Raw genomic sequence first — 21,437 nt, forward strand, 5'->3', positions numbered from 1 at the left:
GACCAGATGCTTGAAAAAAGTGAAGTACAAATGACTAATAAGTATATGAAGAAGTGCTTATTATCTTTAGTCATCAAGGAAATGCAAATAAAAAATACATGAAGATTATATGATACCCCAGTTATAACAATTACTACCAAAAATTTTAAAAAATTATAAATGCTGGTGAGGTTGTGAAGAAACAAGAATCCTTAATGCACTTTTGGTGGGAATGTAAATTAGCACACCATTGTGGAAACCAATATAGGGGTTCCTCAAGAAAAAAGCAAACAACACCACCAAGAAAAAAACTACCATATGATCATTTACACGACTCCGTGATATTTATTCAAAGGAAATAAATTCAGCATACAAAAAATATGCCTCCATACGCATGCTTATATCACAAATATTCAAAATTACCGGATATATGGAATTAACCTAGGTGATTTTCTGTACATGAATGAATTAAGAAAATATAGCTTACACACACAAAGGAGTATTATTCAGCTATAACAAAAATTAAATATTGTCATATGCAGGAAAATGGATGGAACTGAGGGTCATGATATTAAGCAAAACAAACCTGACATGGAAAGACAAGTAAGTTTTTGCTTAAACATGTAAGCTAAGGGAAAAAAGGAAAACCTGAAAGTTAAGTGAGACTATTAAGGTCTGGAAAGAAATCACAGGTTTGGGTGAGAATGAAAGAAACAGAAAGGAAAATGGGGTGGACATAATATATACATCTGTAGATATATCACAGTGTAATCCATTAATTTGTGCAATGAATTTGTTTTAATAATTATAATAATGAAAAATAAGCAAATTAGGTAGAGTATGAGATTAGCAATAATAACATAATAAAATAGAATAATTATAAAAATGTACTGAAATAAAAATCATATGTACTCTTTTGAAAGTGTCAAGACATATATTAAAAAAAATCAGAATGCAATGGACCACAGATAACTGAAATTTAAGAAAATAAAACTGTGGATAAATGAGGACTATTGTACTTCTAAGAAGTATAGGAAACAGACTTTGCATACTTTTCCTTTGACTTCATGAACATGAATTATTATTAGTATGTGTTTCTTTAACTTGAAATGTCATTCTCAGGTTAGTGCCCATTATGTATTGACTTGTTCATTTATTCAAGTAAACTGAATACCTATTATATGCCAGAACTCTTTTAAGTGCCAGGTGAAAAATGCAGCTCTCCCAAGGAACTTGTAATTTCCCATCATCAATTTTTTAATATCTCTGAGCTTTAGTTACCAGGAAATGGGGATAATATATCGTAAGGCTGTTTTGAAATATTGTATGTGGATAACACTTGAAGCACAGTAAGTCCTCAATAAAAGTTATTTCCCTCCCCTGTGTTGTTGCAATTGCTTTTAGTGCTTGCCCTTTTCATCTCTGTTTGGATTATAGTAGACATATGTCAAAAAGTAATTTAGTGTGGTCAGATATTTGTATGAACAACATGTTTAAATGTTTAAAATATAATTCACAAGACAAACTTCATGGAAAATATACATATTTTAAGTATATATTTATACTTCAAGGAGCATGGCTAATAAGAAGTTGATTTTCATAGAACAGTGTTTCTCAATTATTGTGTAAACACTTTCTTATCTACATAAACACAGATTCAACATTGGTGAGCAATCTGGGATTGAATTCAATGTCCTTACTATGTATACATGGAATGAGGGCAGATTAGAGAATGACTTGCCCATAATAACTCAACCAGCCATTCACTATAGTCCAATTCTCTTTACACCCAGTCTAACATTATTTCTGGTTATAACTTAGCAGTGTATGCTTCTTCATAAAAATTACCTTGGATATTATTGAAAACACAGATTACTCCATTCTATGCCTATTGAATCAAAAATTGCAAGGAAGGACCTGGGAATCTGTGTTTCTCTTCCCCTAATAGTATATTTTTTATTATACAAATTAATGTGTCTCACTGTGACATTTGCATACATGCATATATCATGTATTGATCATATCCACCCTCCCTTCTTACCCTCTCTCATTCATCTCTCTCTCTCCTCTCCACAAACCCCTTCCCAGTTTCTAGCAATACATAACAGTTCATCTTGTACTTTCAGATCACTTATTTTTGGGTACGAGGTATTGAACCCAAGGGTATGTAACCGAGTTCTGCTTCCTCTAATGTTGGAGTTTGAACACTAGAGAAGCACGCCAAGGCAAGCATATTAAGTAGGTTTTACTTAAAGGTAGTAATAATACAGACTTCTCCCAGGAGGGAGAAGGGGGCCATGGCTGAGTTCTAGAATCCCAAGAAGTGAGCACACCCTACATCTTTTATAGGTTAGGGTCTATTTTGTTCTCCAGTTCTTTCCCCCTTTATCTCTTCTTCCTGCCTATGTGACTAGGCCGGGTTTTACAGGTGAAATGCAAAAAGTGAGAAGCAGATGGGCAGGGGGAGGGCCAAAGTGATTCAGCCAGGTAAGGGCCCAGGGGCCATTAATTAACAGCTCCTTGCAGATAGTCCCTGACAAGCACAGATAAATTTGGTAATCAACGGCTCCAGAGATCCTTGACATTCCATTCTCCCAGGGGCAGTCTCCAACTTTCAGATGCAGATGACTTTCATGGCCTCCATTCTTGGATTTGACCTGATCCCCTATATCTACACTAACCACCTGTCTCCAATTCTGACTTCAGTTTCACCAATTTGCAGTCCCATCAGCAATGTTTGAATGTACCTTTTTCTCTACATTCTGGACAATATTTATTGTTGCTTGATAATTCTTGATAATTGCCATTGTGACTAGAATGAGATCGAATCTCAGTGTAGTTTTGATTTGCATTTTTTCTAGTTGCAAGAGGTGTTGAACATTTTTTCATATATTTTTTTACTGTATTTCTTCTGTGAAATGTCCAGTTCCTTTGCCCACTTATTGATTGGGTTATTTGTTTTTTTGGTGTTAAGTTTTTTGAATTCTTTATATATCCTAGAGATTAATACTCTGAGATGCAGATGGTGAAGATTTTCTCCCATTCTTTAGGCTTTCTTCTTGTTATTGATTGTTTCTTTTGTTGTGAAGAATCCTCATACTTCTTTATAGCTGAATAATACTCCATTGTGTTTAAATACCATATTTTCTTTATCCATTCATAATTTGATACCTAGGCTGATTCCATATCTTGACTACTGTGGACAGTGCTACAATAAACAAGGCTGTGCAGGTATCTATTTTGTATGCTGATTTTATTTCCTTCAGATATACATCCAGGAGTGGTATAGCTGGATCATGCAGTAGTTCTATCTTTAGTTTTTTGAGAAACTTCCACGAATCATAATTTTTATGATCAGATAACTTTGAAGAAAACTTTGCTACACTCTGATTATTTTTGAATACACCAGGTGGTTCTATCTCTTTTTAACACTTGGTCAAAATTTGTAATTTATATTTATGTACTTGTTCATTATCATACCACTTCTAGTTTATAAGTTCAATATCCATCAGAATATGGATTGTGCCTGTTATGTTCACCACTGTATCCCCAGCACCATAACAGTGCTTGGTACATAATAATTGATTGGTACTATATGTGGAATGAACCAATGAATATCTAACAGAAAGATAGACTCTGTATGTAACATTCCCAGATTACCAAATATGTGGTAACATTTATTTACACTAAAAGTTTGAAATATAGTTTCATATTGTTTAATAGAAATGTGCTTGGAAATTTATGAGTTCTGATGGTACTCATTTTAATAGCCATTATATTTCTAATGTTAATATATAGAAATTCTGGTTAAAAATACTGTTAATCTACAGATGTATGACCACTTCAGAGGGATATTTATTATCAGCAAAGTACAAGATTTGGAAACCAGTTTCCTGATTTCACACATAAGGAGTTTGAGGCCCAGAGTCATAAAATAACTTGCTAATCTATCATATAAAATGATTTATAAACTATATATTTCAAAATTAGGAGTGTTTAATTTGAAATAGAGAAAAATACTCTGTAACAGTTGGGATGTAGAGGAAAGCTGAGCTGACAAGAATCTAGAGCAAAGGAAAGGAAATAATGCCTACAAGAAATAAGAAATATTTATTCAGTTTAAGAAGGAGAACTTTAAAAAAAAACTATGCAAAAACTGGACTTGGTAAACTTGCATGGTGTTATGTTCCACATTCTTGGAGTTTTCATGCAAAGACGATATGGAAACTTAAGGCCTTCAGTGATTGGGATGATGCCCACCCATTTTGATAAGGGTTAACTTCTCACTTAGTCCACCTATTCAAATGCTAATCTCTTACAGAATTATCCTCATGAAACACACAAAATATTATTTTACTAACTATCTGGGCATCCCTTAGCACAATTAAGTTAGCACATAAAGTTAACCACTGCAGGTGGCTTCAACAAAATACTACAGACTGGATGGCTTATAAGCAAAATCATTTTTTTTTCATAGTTGTGAAGGCTGGGAAATCCAAGATCAATGTGCCAGCAAGTTTTTTGTCTGCCATGGGTCTATTTTCCAGACAGTGGTCTTTGTGCTATAACTTCAAATGATGGAAGGGGTGAGGGAGCTTTCTGTGGTTTCATTGGAAAATGCACTAATGTCATTCATGAGAGTTCACCCTTATGAGTTGATAAACTCTCAAAGGCCCTTACTCCTAATGCTTTTACCTTGAGGATTTGGAGTTCAACATTGTAATTGAAAAATGAGGATGTGAATATTCAAACCATAGCAACTTCCAAGATCACTTCCATCTTCTATGGTTCTATAAAAATGTAATAAACCCACTAAAATGTATTTATACAGAGTCATTCCCATCTCTTTTTAGTTTGAGGAGTACCAAACAGGAAATATTTTAGCCTTCCTATACAATAAGTTCCCACATTCTTCCAATATCTATATCCCATAACTTTCCTTCATCTTTGTACATTTCAGAATCACTTAACTCTCCCAAAATTGTTGCAAAAGAAATTGAAGATAAAGAAGAACTTGGTCTTTATGTTTCTTTATCTTGCCCCTTCATCACATTTTGTGACCCAAGTGAAGCAGGAAGCGTTCTGTGGAAACTGGTGTCTTCCTCCTATTGTTTATATGATTATTGCAACAACAGGGCCCAGGATTATTGTAAAAGAAAAATTGATTGCATTATAATTTTTAAGCATAAATATTCACAGATGGAAAAAAAAAGACTACATGACAATTTGAAGGTTCTTTACTAAGAAGTTGCAGTTCTTTACTTTTTCTGAAGTCTAACAGTGCATTTTCACAGATATGATATAATGGGAAGTCGAAATGGAACAGGACTTTTTAAACTAATATATCTTCTAAGGGGGAAGTTAGTAAAACTAGGAAAATTAATATCCATAAATATTTTTTGATTAGATGGTTTTCACTTGTAAGTTTATAAAACAATGTATTTCAGACTTCACATATAGTATTGGGTGCTAAACATATCCAAGGTCCTAAGTTACCTGAATTTGAAGATTTTCCAAAAATTACAAAAAATAATTAGTATTCTTGGAGTAACTGAATAGTTCTTCTATGTTGCCCTGCATGTATTTTTTTGAAAACTCTTACCAAGTATAAAGTTAACTTTATTCATGCTTTTTATCTAGAATCAGAAAGCTTCTAAAGGGGCTTTGTATTTTTGTAGACCCTGTTGTACAGAAGAAATTCTAGTTGGCAAACAAAGAAGGAGTATCATTATCTAATTAAGGATTGAAATTTGAATCTATAATCCATTTTGAGATCATCTTTGTGTAAGGTGTGAGGTTTAGGTTGAGGTCCATTTCATTTTTCTCTGGATATCCAATCATTCTGGCATCAATTATTTTTCATTTTTTGTTTGTAGTTGTAGATGAACACTATACCTGTATATTATTTATTTATTTTCATGTGGTGTTGAGGATCAAACCCAGTGTCTCACACATGTAGGCAAGCACTCTAACACTGAGTCACAACTGCAGCACCTCCAGCATTATTTCCTGAAAAGATTACCATACCCCATTGAATGGTTTCTGCACCTTTGTCAAAAATCAGCTGACCTCTTCATATTTGTGTGGGCTTATTTATGACTTGTCTATTTTGGTCCATTGATCTAATGTCTTGAAACTGAGTATATGGACTGCTTCCACTTTATTTTTTCAATATTGTTTCATCTATACTAACTCATGTCTCTTCCATGTGAATTTTAAAATCATCTTTTAAATATATCCACGAAAATCTTGCCTGGATTTTTGTAGGAATTTTGCTAAGCCTGTGTATCAGTTTGGGAGGAATTTACATCTTTAAAGCATTGAGTCTTCTAATATGTTTACACAGAATGTGTATATATTCAGAACTATTCTTATTTACTTTTTCAATATTTTGTAAATTTTGGCATATAAATCTTGTACATGTTTTGTTAAGTTTATACATCAATATTTGATTTTTGAAAATAGCATTATAATTTTAACTTCAATTTGAGTACATTCTCTTTTTATACTGTATAAAAATAATTTTTGTTGATATTGTATCTTGAGACTTCGCTGAATTCATTTATGTGTTGCAGTGTTTTGGGGAATTTCCTGCATAGACTATCATATAGTCTCCAAATAGGAAGGGCTATAGTTTTTTGTCTCTCTAATCTGTGTATCTATTTCATTTTCTTAAATTCCCACATGGATTAGAATCTTCAATTGAATAGGAGTGATTAGACTGGACACCTTGTTTTTCTCCTCTTGTCAGGGTCAATCTATTCTGGTTTTTATTTTCAATAAAGCATGATTTTAGCTGTGGGATTGGGGACTAGAAATTTCTTTTGGGGGCAATTTTAATAATGAGATACATTTTATAAATAATTATATCACTATTAGTCTATTTTATGTTGTGGTTACTTGTGCTTCTTAGTAGATTGGTTCATTTTATCTAAATCATGAAAGTTGTGTGGGTAAAGTTGTTTTTATTATTCTGTTATTCCTTTATTATCTGCAAAGTCTACAGTGAGATTCTCTTGTTCATTCCTGATATTAAAATTTGCTTTCTTTTTTTTCTTTGCCAGTCTTGCTCAATACTTATCAATCTTTCCTGTTTTTATTTTTTAAATTAATATCCTTTACTTTAAAGCAGTTTTAGTTTTCTGTTGTGAAAGACCAGGAGGAAAGAAATTTAAGTTAAAGATTGGGATGAAATATTTGCCAACCACTTATCTGACAAAGAACTCATTTATAGAATATATGAAGGACTCTAAAATTACACTATCTTGTGTGTTTGATTAAAAACTTCAATTAGAAATTAAAAGAAATTTCACTGAAGAGGATATACAAATGGCAAATAAGCGCATGGAAAAATATTCAACATCACTAGCAATTAGAAAAAAAACAAATTAAGAACTCAATAAATCTCAGTGATAGAGTGCCTGCTTAATATTCATAAGGCCTTAAGTTCAATCCTCAGCCGAAAGAAAGAAAGAAAGAAAGAAAGAAAGAAAGAAAGAAAGAAAGAAAGAAAGGAAGGAAGGAAGAAAGAAAAAAAGGAAGGAAGGAAGGTAGGTTGGAAGAAAGAACTTGATGAGCCATCCCTATACACATGATTGAAAATATCCAATTTTTTAAAAATTGTTGATAATACTAAATATGGGCAAGAATGCTGAAAAGTTGGATCTCTCATGTATTGCCAATAGAAATGAAAAATGGCATAGCTCCACTGGACAACAATTTGGCAGATTCTTATATAATCTAGCATATAACCCCAAAATTGCATTCTTATGCATTTGCCCTAAAGAAATTGCAACTTACGTCTACACAAAAACCCATTCATGAGTGTGCATAATAGCTTTATATATAATAGCCAAAAACTGAAAACAACATGTGTCCTTCAACAGCTGAAAGATTAAACAAACATTGGTACATACATACCATGGAATACCAATTGGCAGTAAAACAAAATAGACTACTGGTACAACTTAAATGACTCTCCAGGGAATTATACTGAATGGGAAAAAACGGCTGATTTCAGAAGATTTACTGCTGTATGATTCCACTTACATAATATTCTTGAAATATTATGAAGTATTAAGAAGTAGGCCACAGATTAGTGGTTGCCAGAAGTCAGGGATAGTGGGAAGAAGGAATAAAGTTATGATATAATAAAATAACATAGAGCTATATGTATGTAGTGTACAATATCAACTTTCTGCTTTTGATATTGTGCTATAATATTGTAAAGTATAATTTGGAGGAAATGGAGTGAAAATCACAAAGACCTTTTGAAATTTTCTGTGATTCTAACTTTATTTCAATATGTTTCAAAAATTGATTCTAAATCCAATAAAATTAAATTTTAGAATACTTGAATATCAAAGGTAACAATTATGGAGCCAAACAAATAAATAGCGAGCACATGTTCACCTAGGAAAAAAAAACTGGAAATGGCGTTCGAACTATTCTTATAGCTCTATACCTTATTTCTTTGGAAAAAAGGAACCAATTCATTTTTCTTTTGAGATATTTGGTGAATTTATTTCCTCAGAAACAAAATCAAGACAGAAACAGAAGTGATCTGTAATAGATCGTATGTTGTTCAAACATCTGAGTAGTTAGATAAATATCCTCCTTTTGCTAATAATTTATTTTGAAATAAAACAAAATTATTTTTATTTTAACTTATTGATATAAAATTCATTATTCTATGTACCTGTTTATTCTTTTTAATCCAACTTTATATAGCATCCATTCATTTTTTAATGGCCAGAACTGCTAAGTTTTCTACATTTATAAAACTCCCTCTTATATTTCTCTTATAAAGACTTGGATTGGGAATCGACGAAGGAAATACCGTTTAATGGGGATTGAAGTTCCACCTCCAAGAGGAGGCCCTGCTGATTTCTCTGAGCAGCCCGAATCTGTTTCTTTGTCTGCACTCACACCAGGAGAGGAAGCTGGGCATGAAGTAGGAGAGGATAATGACAGAAATGATGAAGTATCCATCTGTTTGTCCGAAGGAAGTTCTCAAGGTACTTTATGTGCTTGCTACACCTCCTAATAATAGACTTTATCAATCTGATGCATTTTTTCTTGCTTTATGGCTCACTGCACTTCAAATCTAGAGTTTTCAAAACACTTAACCAAGAATTTGTAAAGAAAGAGGTTCGTTTTTAATGTTTCCATGAAACAGTCTCCCACATCAACTCATCATAAGGAGCAGTCATCTACCACAAAAAAGTGATTATTTCAACAATCCATGTATTAAAATTAAGTAAATGATTATCTTGATTTTATTGGAATTCAAGTCAATTTAGGTTAGAGCATTATAAACGCACTGTAATGGAAGGAAATAAAGTACAATGTAATGAACAACAGGCTTGGCGTGTAGCAAACTGGGTGCTTGCAAATCCTAGCTTTTCCACTATCTTATTATGTGAATTGTTTAATTCACCCGGCTTTACTTTACTCACTTGCAGAAGAGAAATTAGATTGGATCATCTTTATAAACCACTCAATATTTCCTTAAATGATACTGCAAATAATAGCATGGAGTCATTTGTCCAGGAGAATATATTTCATTTGAATTCAGGCATGGAAATAATACTAATGCCATTTTTATTAACACTTTCATTAATGTTTATTTCTATATCATAAAATTCACCCATTTTAAGTGTACAATTCAATTATTTTAGTAAATTTTATAGTTTTACAACCATTACTATAACCAAAACCTAATCTTAGATCGATTCATCACTCCAAAAAACTTCCCTGGAGCCCATTTTCTGTCAACATCCCCTCCCTTCCTCAGCTTTAGACAACCACTAATCTGTTTTTTGACTACATAAATATGTGTTTTCTGCATATTTTACATAAATGGAATCATACAATATATGATAACTTTGCATCTGTGATTGAGAGAGAATATTATATTTGCCCATTTTGTTTGTTTTTCTTTTTGTTTCATTGAGTCCATTTCAGGATATTGACACTTGTATGTTGACATTTTCCAGTTCATTGTTTGCCTTTTAATTTTGTTTATGATGTCTTTCTGATGTCAGAATTTCTGTTTGTAATTTAATGCTGTCAAATTTACCAATATTTCCTTTATGGTTTCTGACATTTTTTTTTTCTGGTGCTACAATTATGTAAATATACCTCTGTATTTACTTCTGATATTTTTATGGTTTTATTTTTACATATTGATATTTATTTATTTCACTTACAATTCATTTTGCCTTAATGCGGCGTTAGGAAAATTCCTAATTTTATATTTTCAAATATTTAACTAGTTGTCTCTGCCCTAATTTTTAAATAATACATTTTTCCAGTGTACTTAAGTGTGGCTTTGGGTCACATATGCATACATTTATATGCATACATACATACATCTGCATGGCACACACACACACTAGGTAAAATTCTGAACTTCCTATTATGTTACATGAATATGACTATTTACAATGTGCCTTTATAAAATGTCTCAATATCTGTTAGGACCCTTGTTATTCTTAGATCTTGCAGTACATTGATTCTTGTAAATGAACTTTGCAATTGTTTAGTTTTATCTTTTCCTAATTTCATCTTCAAAATCCATTCAGTACATTATTGGTATTGCATTACATGGATAAACTATTATAGAAATTTGAATCCAGGTTTGCATTTATTGAGTTTTATAGAGCTGTCTACTAGACTTTTAGACACTGTGGGTCTGGAACTCAGAAGCAAGCCTAAGATATGTGAAATATGTGAGTCACCCACACCAAAGCCAAAAACTCCTAGATATAAAAATAGAAGATTTATTAAATAAGAAAAAAAAAACACTAAAGGACAATGGACAAGGACTGTGTGATTAGAAAAATTCAGATTTGGGGACTACAGAGAAAAAAATAAAAGCCATTAAAATATTATTCAGAAATAGGAGACCAGGAAAAAGGAAGATTTCAGAAAGAAGAGTGGTCATTATTATTTCAGTGATCTCACAGAGGCTGAGTAGAAAGAAGAGGCCACTGAATTTGGTTTTTAAGGGATTCTTGCAAAAAGCAATTAAATATATGCACAGGTGGAAGGTAAACATTACAGTAGATTAAGTAATAAAAGGAAAAAAAACTGTTGCTGTTGAGAGGGCTATGTACTGCAATACCAGGTGTTCAAAATGTTATCAGTTTAATGAATGTGAATATTCAAGTTTCTCTCCCTCTCCCTCCTTCTCTCTCTTTCCCTCTCTCTTTCTCCATTGTTACTGATATTGGTGAGAATGGTAACAGAATTTAATATACAAGGAAATCGTGAGGCAGATTTAAAAATCACCAAGAATAAAGAAGCATTTCATCATTTCTAATTCCTTTATCTCTCAGTCCTGGACATTCTTAGAAATTTCGAATGATTCATGACAGGCTCTTTAGAGCATAATGTCTGGCAGCTAGTTGAAGGGGAGTGGGAGAAATACGAATTTGTGTGTTTCTGAGAATGGGCGGGAGAGTTTGTGAGGAAATATTCTGATAAAAGTTCAGAAGCCCATAGGTGGAGTTTTATTCCTTAACTGCCACTTCCCCACCTAAAAGGGAATTTTAGAAAATAAGTAGATAATGGAAAAAAAGTGAAAGTTAATTTTAAAGTCCTTTTTAATGGTCCAATTTTAATAAACCACTGCTCCTACAGTGGCATCCTTTGTCATATAATATCATGTTCTCTAGACAGCTGGCATAGTAATCAAGACCTAATGAGAAAAAGGAGAGAGAATTTAATGTATGAATCAAAAAACACTTGACGAGAAATGCGATTGCCTAGAATTTCTCTCAGCAGTTTATTTTTCACAGCTGCATGGTAACCTTTTCATTCTCATCAGAAATCGCAAAAGAAAAGCACTTTCAAAAACTGAAAAGAGCCCCTTTTTGTTCAGTTTCCTACTACTTCTAGTATATTCTCTTCCTCATTTTGCTGATGTAGAATACTAATCAAATTGGTTTGACTGGGATCATTTTGCAATGACTCAGTTAATTGTTATCTGGTTTAGACTAATATCTAACCTTTAAATAGGCTAACCATATTCTCTTACAGTTTATGAGAATGCTATTAGATCTATATCTACTTTGAGAATTAAATTAATTTCATCTTAGACATATGCATACAGAATGATTTAGAGTAACAGATCATACTATTTCAAAAATCTAGCAACTGAAATTCAGAGTCCTTATAACACATCTAGTGATTTAACAGGATTTATAAAAAGAGAAAAATATCTTTAAATTAGTGCTTACATGTTACATGTTAAAATCAATAATAATTCTATAAAATTTTCTAAAACATCTGCTAAGCAAACATAAGAATTTTTAATTGTAGCTAAAGGCAGGTTTTATTGGAGTAAACAAAAAGTGCTACTGAAATTTTAGCAGTTTCAGATTCCTTCCTTTATTTCTGAGAGTGCTGGAACTTCCCTGACACAGAGTTTCTGACTTACATCTTTCTTCTTCCACCTCCTACCTTCCCCTCTCTGACTTCCTTTTACTATCCCTGTGTGGGGATAAACAAAATGGAGATAGGGTTGGGACTAAAATTTTTAAAAGCCTCATAGTTCATCCCTCCCCAAATTGTGAACTTCAACAAAAGTAATATTTGGATGATTGAGCTCCTTAATTTCAAATTCCACATCTACTAAAATACATATTGATGGTTAAGAAATTTTGAATGTTTTTTACTATCCTGAGGAGCAAAGTGGTTAACGTATGGGAACAATTATCATCGATAACATTAACTTTTTCAGCAAAGCCTCTTATTCAAGTTGTATCTATTACATGGGCGTGCACATTAAAAATAATTTGGCATACAATTCCTTAGAGTATGTAGCCACCACATAGAGTGCCCTCTAGAGTTGTATTTGATTAACAATCCAACTTAATTATTTTCCAGTTAGCAGAGTTGCTTTTCTTAATACCCAGAATTATTAACACTGTTTAGTTTTCAAACTTTCATAATGTAAAAGAAAACCTTCCTTATTCAATGCCTCATTTCACATGTCTTTATTTTAGAAATCCTCAAAATAGTTTTTATTTATGTCTTCTAAAGTAATCAAACCATGGATAAATATATTGCCAGTAGAGCAAAACTATGCACAAAATTACAAGTAAATGAAAACAGGAATATATGGAAAACCTATAAGGTATAGCACCAATAATCATCTTGTTGATGAGAAATATAACCCCTCTTCTGAGGCCACCAACCGTGCAGGTAAAGCTGATGGAAATTTTTCCTCCCTTTATTTCATTTAGTTGCCAATTTAGTAGGACTTTAAAGGTCTGTGATTTGAAATGTCTAAATAATGAATAGGTTTAAAGTCCCTCTAAGAACCATTCTATTTTTAAAATTTAAATTGACTTTTTTTAGATTCCACTTATAAATAAGATTATGCAATTTTTTCTTTATGTGTAGTTTATTTCACTTAGAATAACATCTTTTAAGTCTACTCACATTGTAGCAAATTTTAGGAAAAGAAGGTCAAATATATAGAGCTAGAAAATAAACATAATTATCAGAATGGGGAAAAGGGATGGGAAGACTTCACTTAAAGGATGCAAAACAGCAAGTATGTAACATGAATGCATAGAAAGATCTAATGTAAAACATGAGAACTATCGCTAATGATAGTGGATTGTATTCAGGATTTTTGCTAAATGATTATAGCTGCTGTTGCCTGGGATGGGTTAACTATATGAAATGATATGTTAATTTGTTTCACTAAATTAACCATTTTACTATATTCATGTGCATTATAGTATCATGTTATATACCACAAATATACATAATAATATTTATTTTTAAAATAAATTTAGTAAAAGGGTCAGAAAAAATTAATTAAATTATAGTAGACTGTATTAAAACTCTTGTTAAGGTTTTCTTGGACTTCTTCAACTTGAATTCTCACATAGAATTCTCATAAGTGAGTTCCTGAATCCTGTCTGCTTTCCTCCTAACCATTTCCGTGCTCATATGAGGTACTCTTACATGTCTTTACATGGGAAGGAACGGACTTAGAACAATCTTGGGAGGGCTGATTTTTTTTAATGTGAAATAAAATGTTAATTGCCAAAGAACTGAGAAAATCTACTAGTACATTTCCAAATAATCTCAATGATAGACATGGCCATGTGTGAGAAACAGAGAGACATTGTTATCCTGTTTCTCTAAATTGTAGAGGATAAAACAGGGGTGATAACATATACAGTGCCTTGAATTAGCCACTTTCCATAATTTAGCATGAAGAGCGTCCTAGCAGACTGCTTTTTTCTCTGAATTACTGTCCTTATTTTTTTCTTTTGCTGTTGTAAACTATTGAATTCAGTAAGAAAAGGAGTGCATCTTGATTATAGAAAATTTTGGCAAATACAATAAAAACAGAAATAAATCCTACCTCTCTGTGATAACCCCTCTGGAAATAGAGATCAGGGGATATTTTTGCCAGCCTTTTCTCTTTGCATATATACAGGAGAATGAATTTTTATAATTTTCTTATGATAATGAAAGATAAATGTTCTCTGTAGAAATATTTATATACAATAATAAAAAGAATAAAATTGAAAAAAACTCTATCCAGAGATAATAACAGCAACGTTTAGGTGTAAATAATGCCACTTTTTTTCCCCTCCATTAAAATGTGATTTTTTTTCTCTTTTTCAAAGTTAAAAGTATGTGTGCCTACGTGGTAGGTTTGGTTGCCTTCATTTTTTCACTTTCTGGTAGATGATGAAAAATTTCCCTGTTGCTAACTATTCTTCTATTTCATTTTTAGGGGCTTTATAGTATTTATTGTAGTAATAGGTCCTAAGTGATTTCTCACAGTCTCTATTGTTAAAAAGATAGGCTTCTTCCAGTCTTTTCTATTTAAATAGCACTACAGAGACCATCTTTGTATTTGCACCCATCCACACGTATTTCCTCAGGATACATTATTAGAAGTATGTTTGCCCATTAAAACATGTGCGAAGTGAATTTGCCATCTGTGTCTTTTTACAATAGAGACATTATTTAAGTGATCTTGAAAAAAACACACTCAATATTAAGTTTTGAGGTATGAAAAATGAATCATCCTTTTTTTCCCCTATAGAAGAGCCCAGTGATATTGTTCCAAATGAGTCAAGGGCTCACAAAGAGGAGGACCACCATGCAGTATCCGCAGATAATGTGGTATGTACAGTTTGAAATTCTTTCCTCATTACGTGATGGATTTCAGGGACACATTTCCAGTTGGTGACAGAATCAGCTTTGTCAGAATAACATCTTTCTCTACTTCAAAAAGAAAAACAGAGCTTTTTTCCAATGAACTTATGTATCTTTGAATGATATTTTTAATGCTTTCTAAATAAAATTTAAAATGCCTCAATGTGTCTTATTTAGGGGATTGCAAATAAAAAAAATCTAATACTTACAAATATGAAGCTTTATATATGATGTTATTTTTCTCTAAAACACTTAGCAAAGAGCAGATTCCTTCTCATTTGACAGATGGCAGAATTAAAATGGAGTTTAGCCTGAGATCATGAAGGAAGCCTTTGTTAGTTCTGGCACTTGTATCCCAGGCCCAGGATTTCTCACTCTGAGTTCTCTCTGTAGACCATACGTATCTATAATATGTTTAGAACTGTTATTTTTTTCTACTTAAATTGAAATCTGTTACTCACCTTAAAAATTATGGTAAAGGAGGAAAGAAAATATTAGACTTTAACAGCAGGCAGAGTCAGGCTGTATGTGGATTAATATAGGTTTTGTGAAAATGTAAACATATAGTGATGATCCCTCGGCAGCTGTTTTAGAAGCTTTTGTTTATATTTTATTTCATCAAATAATATAGAAATTAAGGTAATGTTAAACAAAATCAGACATAAAGGGGAATGGGAAATGTCTTCGTGAATTTTTTTTTGCCCTCAAATCAGTATTTTGTGCTTTATTGCAGTCATTTTAAGTAGGCCCCTGTAATGGATTTTTCTGTTCCAAAATGTCTGTGATATCAAAATTAACCCAGACTTCCATTACCGAAATTATTTATTTGGCCCTGTGATCCTGCCACATCTGTTTAATAAAAATTAAGCACATACAATATGCAGTTTTGCTCTTATTTGTTAAATTTCTACAATATTTAATATTGTTTCCTACATGTAGAATGTAGGTTAGGATTGCATTTATTAAGTCCTGACTGAAGTCCATGTTTGACACTTCTAACACTAAATTCAACAGGTTGCTTTCCTTAAAAAAAAACAAAAAAAAAAAACTTTGATTTTGAGGCAAATTCATGCTTTCATTAGGTAGTGAAAAATATTAGTTTTCTAGAATTTTGGATTTTGTTAACATTCTTAAATAATTCCACCAGCTAATAATCTCCTTAATGCTGTAGATTTAAATCATAGTATATAAGTTATATGCAAGTATTTACAAATTGAAACCTCTTTCTCCTGAAGATATGCTCATTTTAGCCTGCATTGAATCTCCCTTGCAGCATACATTTGAAGATAATGAATGAAGTCATAGCATGGAATGACTCAAAATCACTTAGGCACCTAATTTTTCAAGAACAATTGATTTTCAGAGACAAAGCTCCAAACTTTCAAAGGTTGATCTCCTCTGCCTGTAACTTTGGAGTGCCCCCAATTATTCATGGATGACAAATCACACAGACATATAAGACCTATTTATATGCACAAATCTATATAGTGGCCTTTGGTGCCTTCCTTCCTGGATTGCCTAGCTTCTTTTTCCCAGAACCAATCCAAATAGTTAGAGAATATGAAAAACATCAAAAAAGTATCATATCTGAGGCCTAGGGAGAGCCAACATGATTAAGTTCCAAGTTTATAGTGATTATAATAGAAAACAAAACATTAGATTCATCTCCAGGCAGCGGTAGAAAGCAATTTCATTGCAGCTGTCCTTCTGATTCAGAAGCCTGCAGGTCAGAAACCCTGTAATGGCATCATATCCTCATAGGCAATATTTCAAATATGATCATTCCAAGTTTGTTTGCTACTTTTAATCACCATATATATTGCTGGGTAGGAAGCCTAATTTCAAATTCTGTCTACCACATGCTGTTATTAATGTGCTTGTTCTTAAAACATTGTCTAGTGACTAGGTCTTGCTTAGTTTTTCCCGTTTTTAAATGTCCTTTTGGTTTGGCAGAGTTTAAATGTTTCCAGGTGTTTTTAATTCTTAACTATGTTTTTTTACACGCGAAAGAAAAATTTAGAGCTGATATTGTCTTCTGGTTTTTGCTTTTTAAAAGAAGGTTATGTGATTAGAGAATTTGCCTTACCCTCATATGTATAGCTTATTGGCCATTCTCTTCATCAGGACTGAGCAGTTTTTTTCATTCTTTTGACATTTATTTAATTAGTACCTACTCTGTGCAAGATGCTGCACAAGCTATGTTGTACCTTCATTTTAAAGCTAAGGACATTTTTGTCTGCGTTTTTCACCTATTCACTCCTTTCCCTAGTGTCTAGTGAAGAAAAAAATCACCATGCAATTTTCATCATTATATCATAGATATCTGCTTTCAATTGTCTAGCTAATAGAGTGAAGTAAATATGTGAATTCTTTTTAAAAATTGTATTTGCTTTGAAATATATCATATGTTAACATTTTATATCAGAAGTAACAGAGGCCTGAGAAGATAGAAAATTAAGTGCCTCCTATCAATAATATTTTTACCATTAAAATATACTACCCATATAGGAAGTGAGTTCTCTGTCGCTGGAGGGCGCTATTTAAGCAGAATCGAATGCCTGCTTTTTTTTTTCCCCAAGGATATTGTGAAAAGTAGTTTTCTAATTTAAATAGTATTAAAGTAATTTCCTATATTCTAAACAGTCATCAATTAAATGTGAAAGGAAGGGGCACAAAAACACTGAGTAACTCTGTGGAGGCAGTTAATTTATTCCAGATAACCTAAACTAGATAACTCAGTTGCTAAACCTAAACCATGATTATATGTGTTCTATACATTTTGAATACAGTGAAAATCATCCAATAAATATTCATGGAAACTTCTCTACTTGTATTACAGAAAATAGAAATTATTGATGATGAAGAAAGTGACATGATAAGTAATTCTGAAGTAGAACAAGTGAATTCTCTCTTGGATTATAAGGTAAAATTAATTTCAAATTCTAAATTTATTCAGAGAAAGTATTAAATGAGGCAGACTTTTACAGTACCTGTGTTACTCCCATTTTAAAGATTAAGCATTCTGGGCCTCTGCACTGATTCTCTCAGGCAACTTAAATATCAGAGTGCTGTACATATTAATAATTGGTGGCTGGTTTAAGTGGGTATGATTTTAAGTAGAGTTTGCTGACCAAGAGTAAGTATTGATGTACAGCAAGGTAGTTAATATGAAATACATGGAAAAGCCTTTTTAAAGCAAATGTTCATTTTTTAACTAGTGGTGGGGCGTGGTGGTACATTCTTGTAGCCCCAAATCATCAGGAGGGAGACTAGATATGATGATCACTGGAGTGAACTTGTTGGAGACCAGCCTAGGCAGCATAATGAGACTCCATTTGAAAAAACAAATCAAAGGTAAAGCAGAGATTTTTTTCTAGTGATCCCTGATATTTATATCTTGAATTGCTACTTCTTCTGAAGACCATCTTTAAAAATATGATAACATACCTGTTCTAGAAGTTTAAAAACAATTCCCAAAGTAAATACAGGATGAATATGAAAAGAGATGACCTTTTCTTAATGTCACTTGTTACTAAACTGAAAGGCTTCCTTTGACAATGTGCCATACATAATTATGTTTTTATTAAATTTTGACATAAGCTATCAATCTGTATGTCAATATGTTTTCTGCATAGATTTATAAATGCTATCCCTTTTTTTAACCAGTATCCTCTCTAACTAGATAAATTTGGGATCTTCTGAAAATTTGGCTACATAGTACTTCTTTCCAAACACAAAGGTTCTTTAATATTTCCAAGTGTTCAAATAAGAGACTAATAATCTTAAGATGTTATCAAAAATAGCATTTTATCAGAAAAGACAACAGCTGTCATTTTCTCAAAAAATCTTTTCAGTTTTACTATAATTGAAATTTATGTCACTCAACAGATTCTGTTTACCAAATGTTCATAACATGTCAGGTTTTAAAACATTGAACATTGTAAACACAGAAGGAAATTGTCTTTTGAAATTTATTTGCCAATTGGTCAAAGAGCACAATACAATCCTGTATTTAAACTGTATTCCAGCTAACAGAATTATAAAGTTGTTCATTCTGAAGTACAAGAGATCATGCTAAGCTATCCTACATGGTCATATAATATTTCTAAATTCCCAGTTAAGGATTAAAATGACTCTGCAGGCCACAACTTGGCACAGACTATGGAAACTGCAGACGAGAAGACTGGATTGCACAGCTGTTAAGTTTGCTCCACTTAGCACTCTCAAACAGGTCAGATAGGGTCGGGCTCAAGACTCAGAGGATTCTTTCCAAGACCTCTCCCCTCTGGAATGACAGCCAACTTGAGAAGGTTTGAAGCTGAAGACCAAGAGGGCATAGCAGAGTGTCCAGTCCAGAAATATCAATGAACATTTTTACTGAACTCTAAAGGACGTTAGTAATTCAGTGATTTCCATTGTGGTAAATGTTGTGGGAACAAGAAGTTCTATCCCATTAAACATACCCTTTATAACACTTCACCATCTTACACCAACTTTTTTCTTTAATTCTCAAAGATACATACCTATATAGAAAATATCATTTTATAATCATTTTATAAATATTTCCATTCACCTCATCTATGAATTCTGTTAGCTAAATTCTAAAGTAAATATATGAAACCTCATATGTCAGTTGTTATTGCAGATTTCATCCTTACCAGTTTAGAAAAGTGAACACTTGAGAGAAAATTGTTGTACCATACTCCATTTACATATGCCTGCTAATGTTATTTGGGGATGAAAAATCACATTGTTGATTTCTTAAGTATATTCATCATAATCTTCTTGAAGACAAAGACTTCTTTTACTCATCTTTTGTTACCTAGTTGGAGAACCTGGCACATAGATATTCAGTGATTAGTTGCTGAGTGAGTGAAGGAATGAGTGAATTCATATTATGAAATACTAGCATTTCTATTATGTCAGTTCTCATTTATAAAATCAAAGATGATCAGGAGCTATAGCATTAAAAATTTTCTTCCCATATGGAATTCATTTCTTCATGGGACTTACTGCAGTATGAAGAAAGAATATTCCATATGGTGCATTTGATAATCATTACTATAAAATCATCAATACTCAATTTGGGCATAGTGGAGTTTCTGATTGAAATGCATTACTGGAAAATCATATTCCTATGAGTTCTAACTAAAACAAAATGCTGATGAGACAAGTTGATGGGCACAGTGAGGCATGAATAGCTGTATCATAAATTAGCACCTCAGGCTAACCACCACCCTCCATTAATAGCTTACACAGAGATCAAAGCTCCGGTCTTCATGGAATCTTGAGTGCTCCCTACAATCATTTTAGAGAAGTATTGACAAAGCTTACTGGGAATGGGGGGAGGATTTTAGCAAGAAAAATAAGCTATACCTTGTTTTGTGAAGTTCAGTGTTATTTTACTAGTTCTACTCACAAGCATTCCATTCCTTAGGAAAATCTCTAAAAACACATAAATTACCACTTGTAATATAAGAAGTGTTTAATAGACTTACAAAATGCAGCTCCAGGAAGAAAATGTCTGCAATATTAAATTGTCCTAAATATGTTTATGCTTTTGAAATATTTGATAAATACTGAGGAGGAGAATTATTTGCTTGAAAAGTTAGAGATCTGCATACCAAAAGATTCTTTGTGAATTTGGAAAATTTTAATTAATGATTTAAAATGTTTTCTGATGAACCATGAGAGCAACACAGGAGGACTGTGTATTCAAATGGAGACACTACAATAATGATGATAGCTATCTCCTGTATTCAAAAAGACTTCCTGGTCAGCACTTCAGTAATACTGCTGCTCTGACAATGCCCTGACTAATAAAAACAAAGGTTTAGAATTAGTAAAATGTATTGTGGCAGGAGTATGTTGAATTTTATTACAATGCTTACTTTTAGCTTAGATTGTTGTAGAGTGCCTCTGGATAGGAATTTAGCTTGTGCAGATGTTTTACTTGATATTAAATTATCTAAAAATGAAGCAGTTTTATCAAATACATTCTAAACTAAGGTGATAAAATAAATGGCACAATAAACATATTCACAGATTGAATGGGATTAATACCACCGCATCCTCCCAATTGAAACAACAAAATCACCATGGAGTGAACTAATTTTAATATGTCTTGTGCAGCATTTTGAACAAATGCTGTTAAAGGTCCTGCTATACTCTTTGAGTATATGTTGGAGAGGTACAAAGTGTTATTATTTACAAATCAAATATAGAAAAATTATAGCAAACAACTTAAATTATCCATCTCA

General features: G+C 32.4%; 1 protein-coding gene across 2 annotated transcripts in view; it reads left to right on the plus strand.

The window, feature by feature from the left end:
• The window catches only part of HDX (highly divergent homeobox), a 119,536-nt gene that overhangs the window by 87,002 nt on the left and 11,097 nt on the right, over window positions 1–21,437 (plus strand). For both annotated transcript variants that reach the window (XM_079123027.1, XM_079123028.1), the window contains exons 6-8: window positions 8,789–8,996; window positions 15,065–15,144; window positions 18,017–18,100. In XM_079123027.1, the coding sequence (XP_078979153.1) occupies window positions 8,789–8,996; window positions 15,065–15,144; window positions 18,017–18,100 (372 nt within the window). The remainder of the gene's footprint in view (window positions 1–8,788; window positions 8,997–15,064; window positions 15,145–18,016; window positions 18,101–21,437) is intronic.

The sequence above is a fragment of the Sciurus vulgaris genome, assembly GCF_902686455.1.
Source record: "Sciurus vulgaris genome assembly, chromosome: X".
NCBI lineage: Eukaryota > Metazoa > Chordata > Mammalia > Rodentia > Sciuridae > Sciurus > Sciurus vulgaris.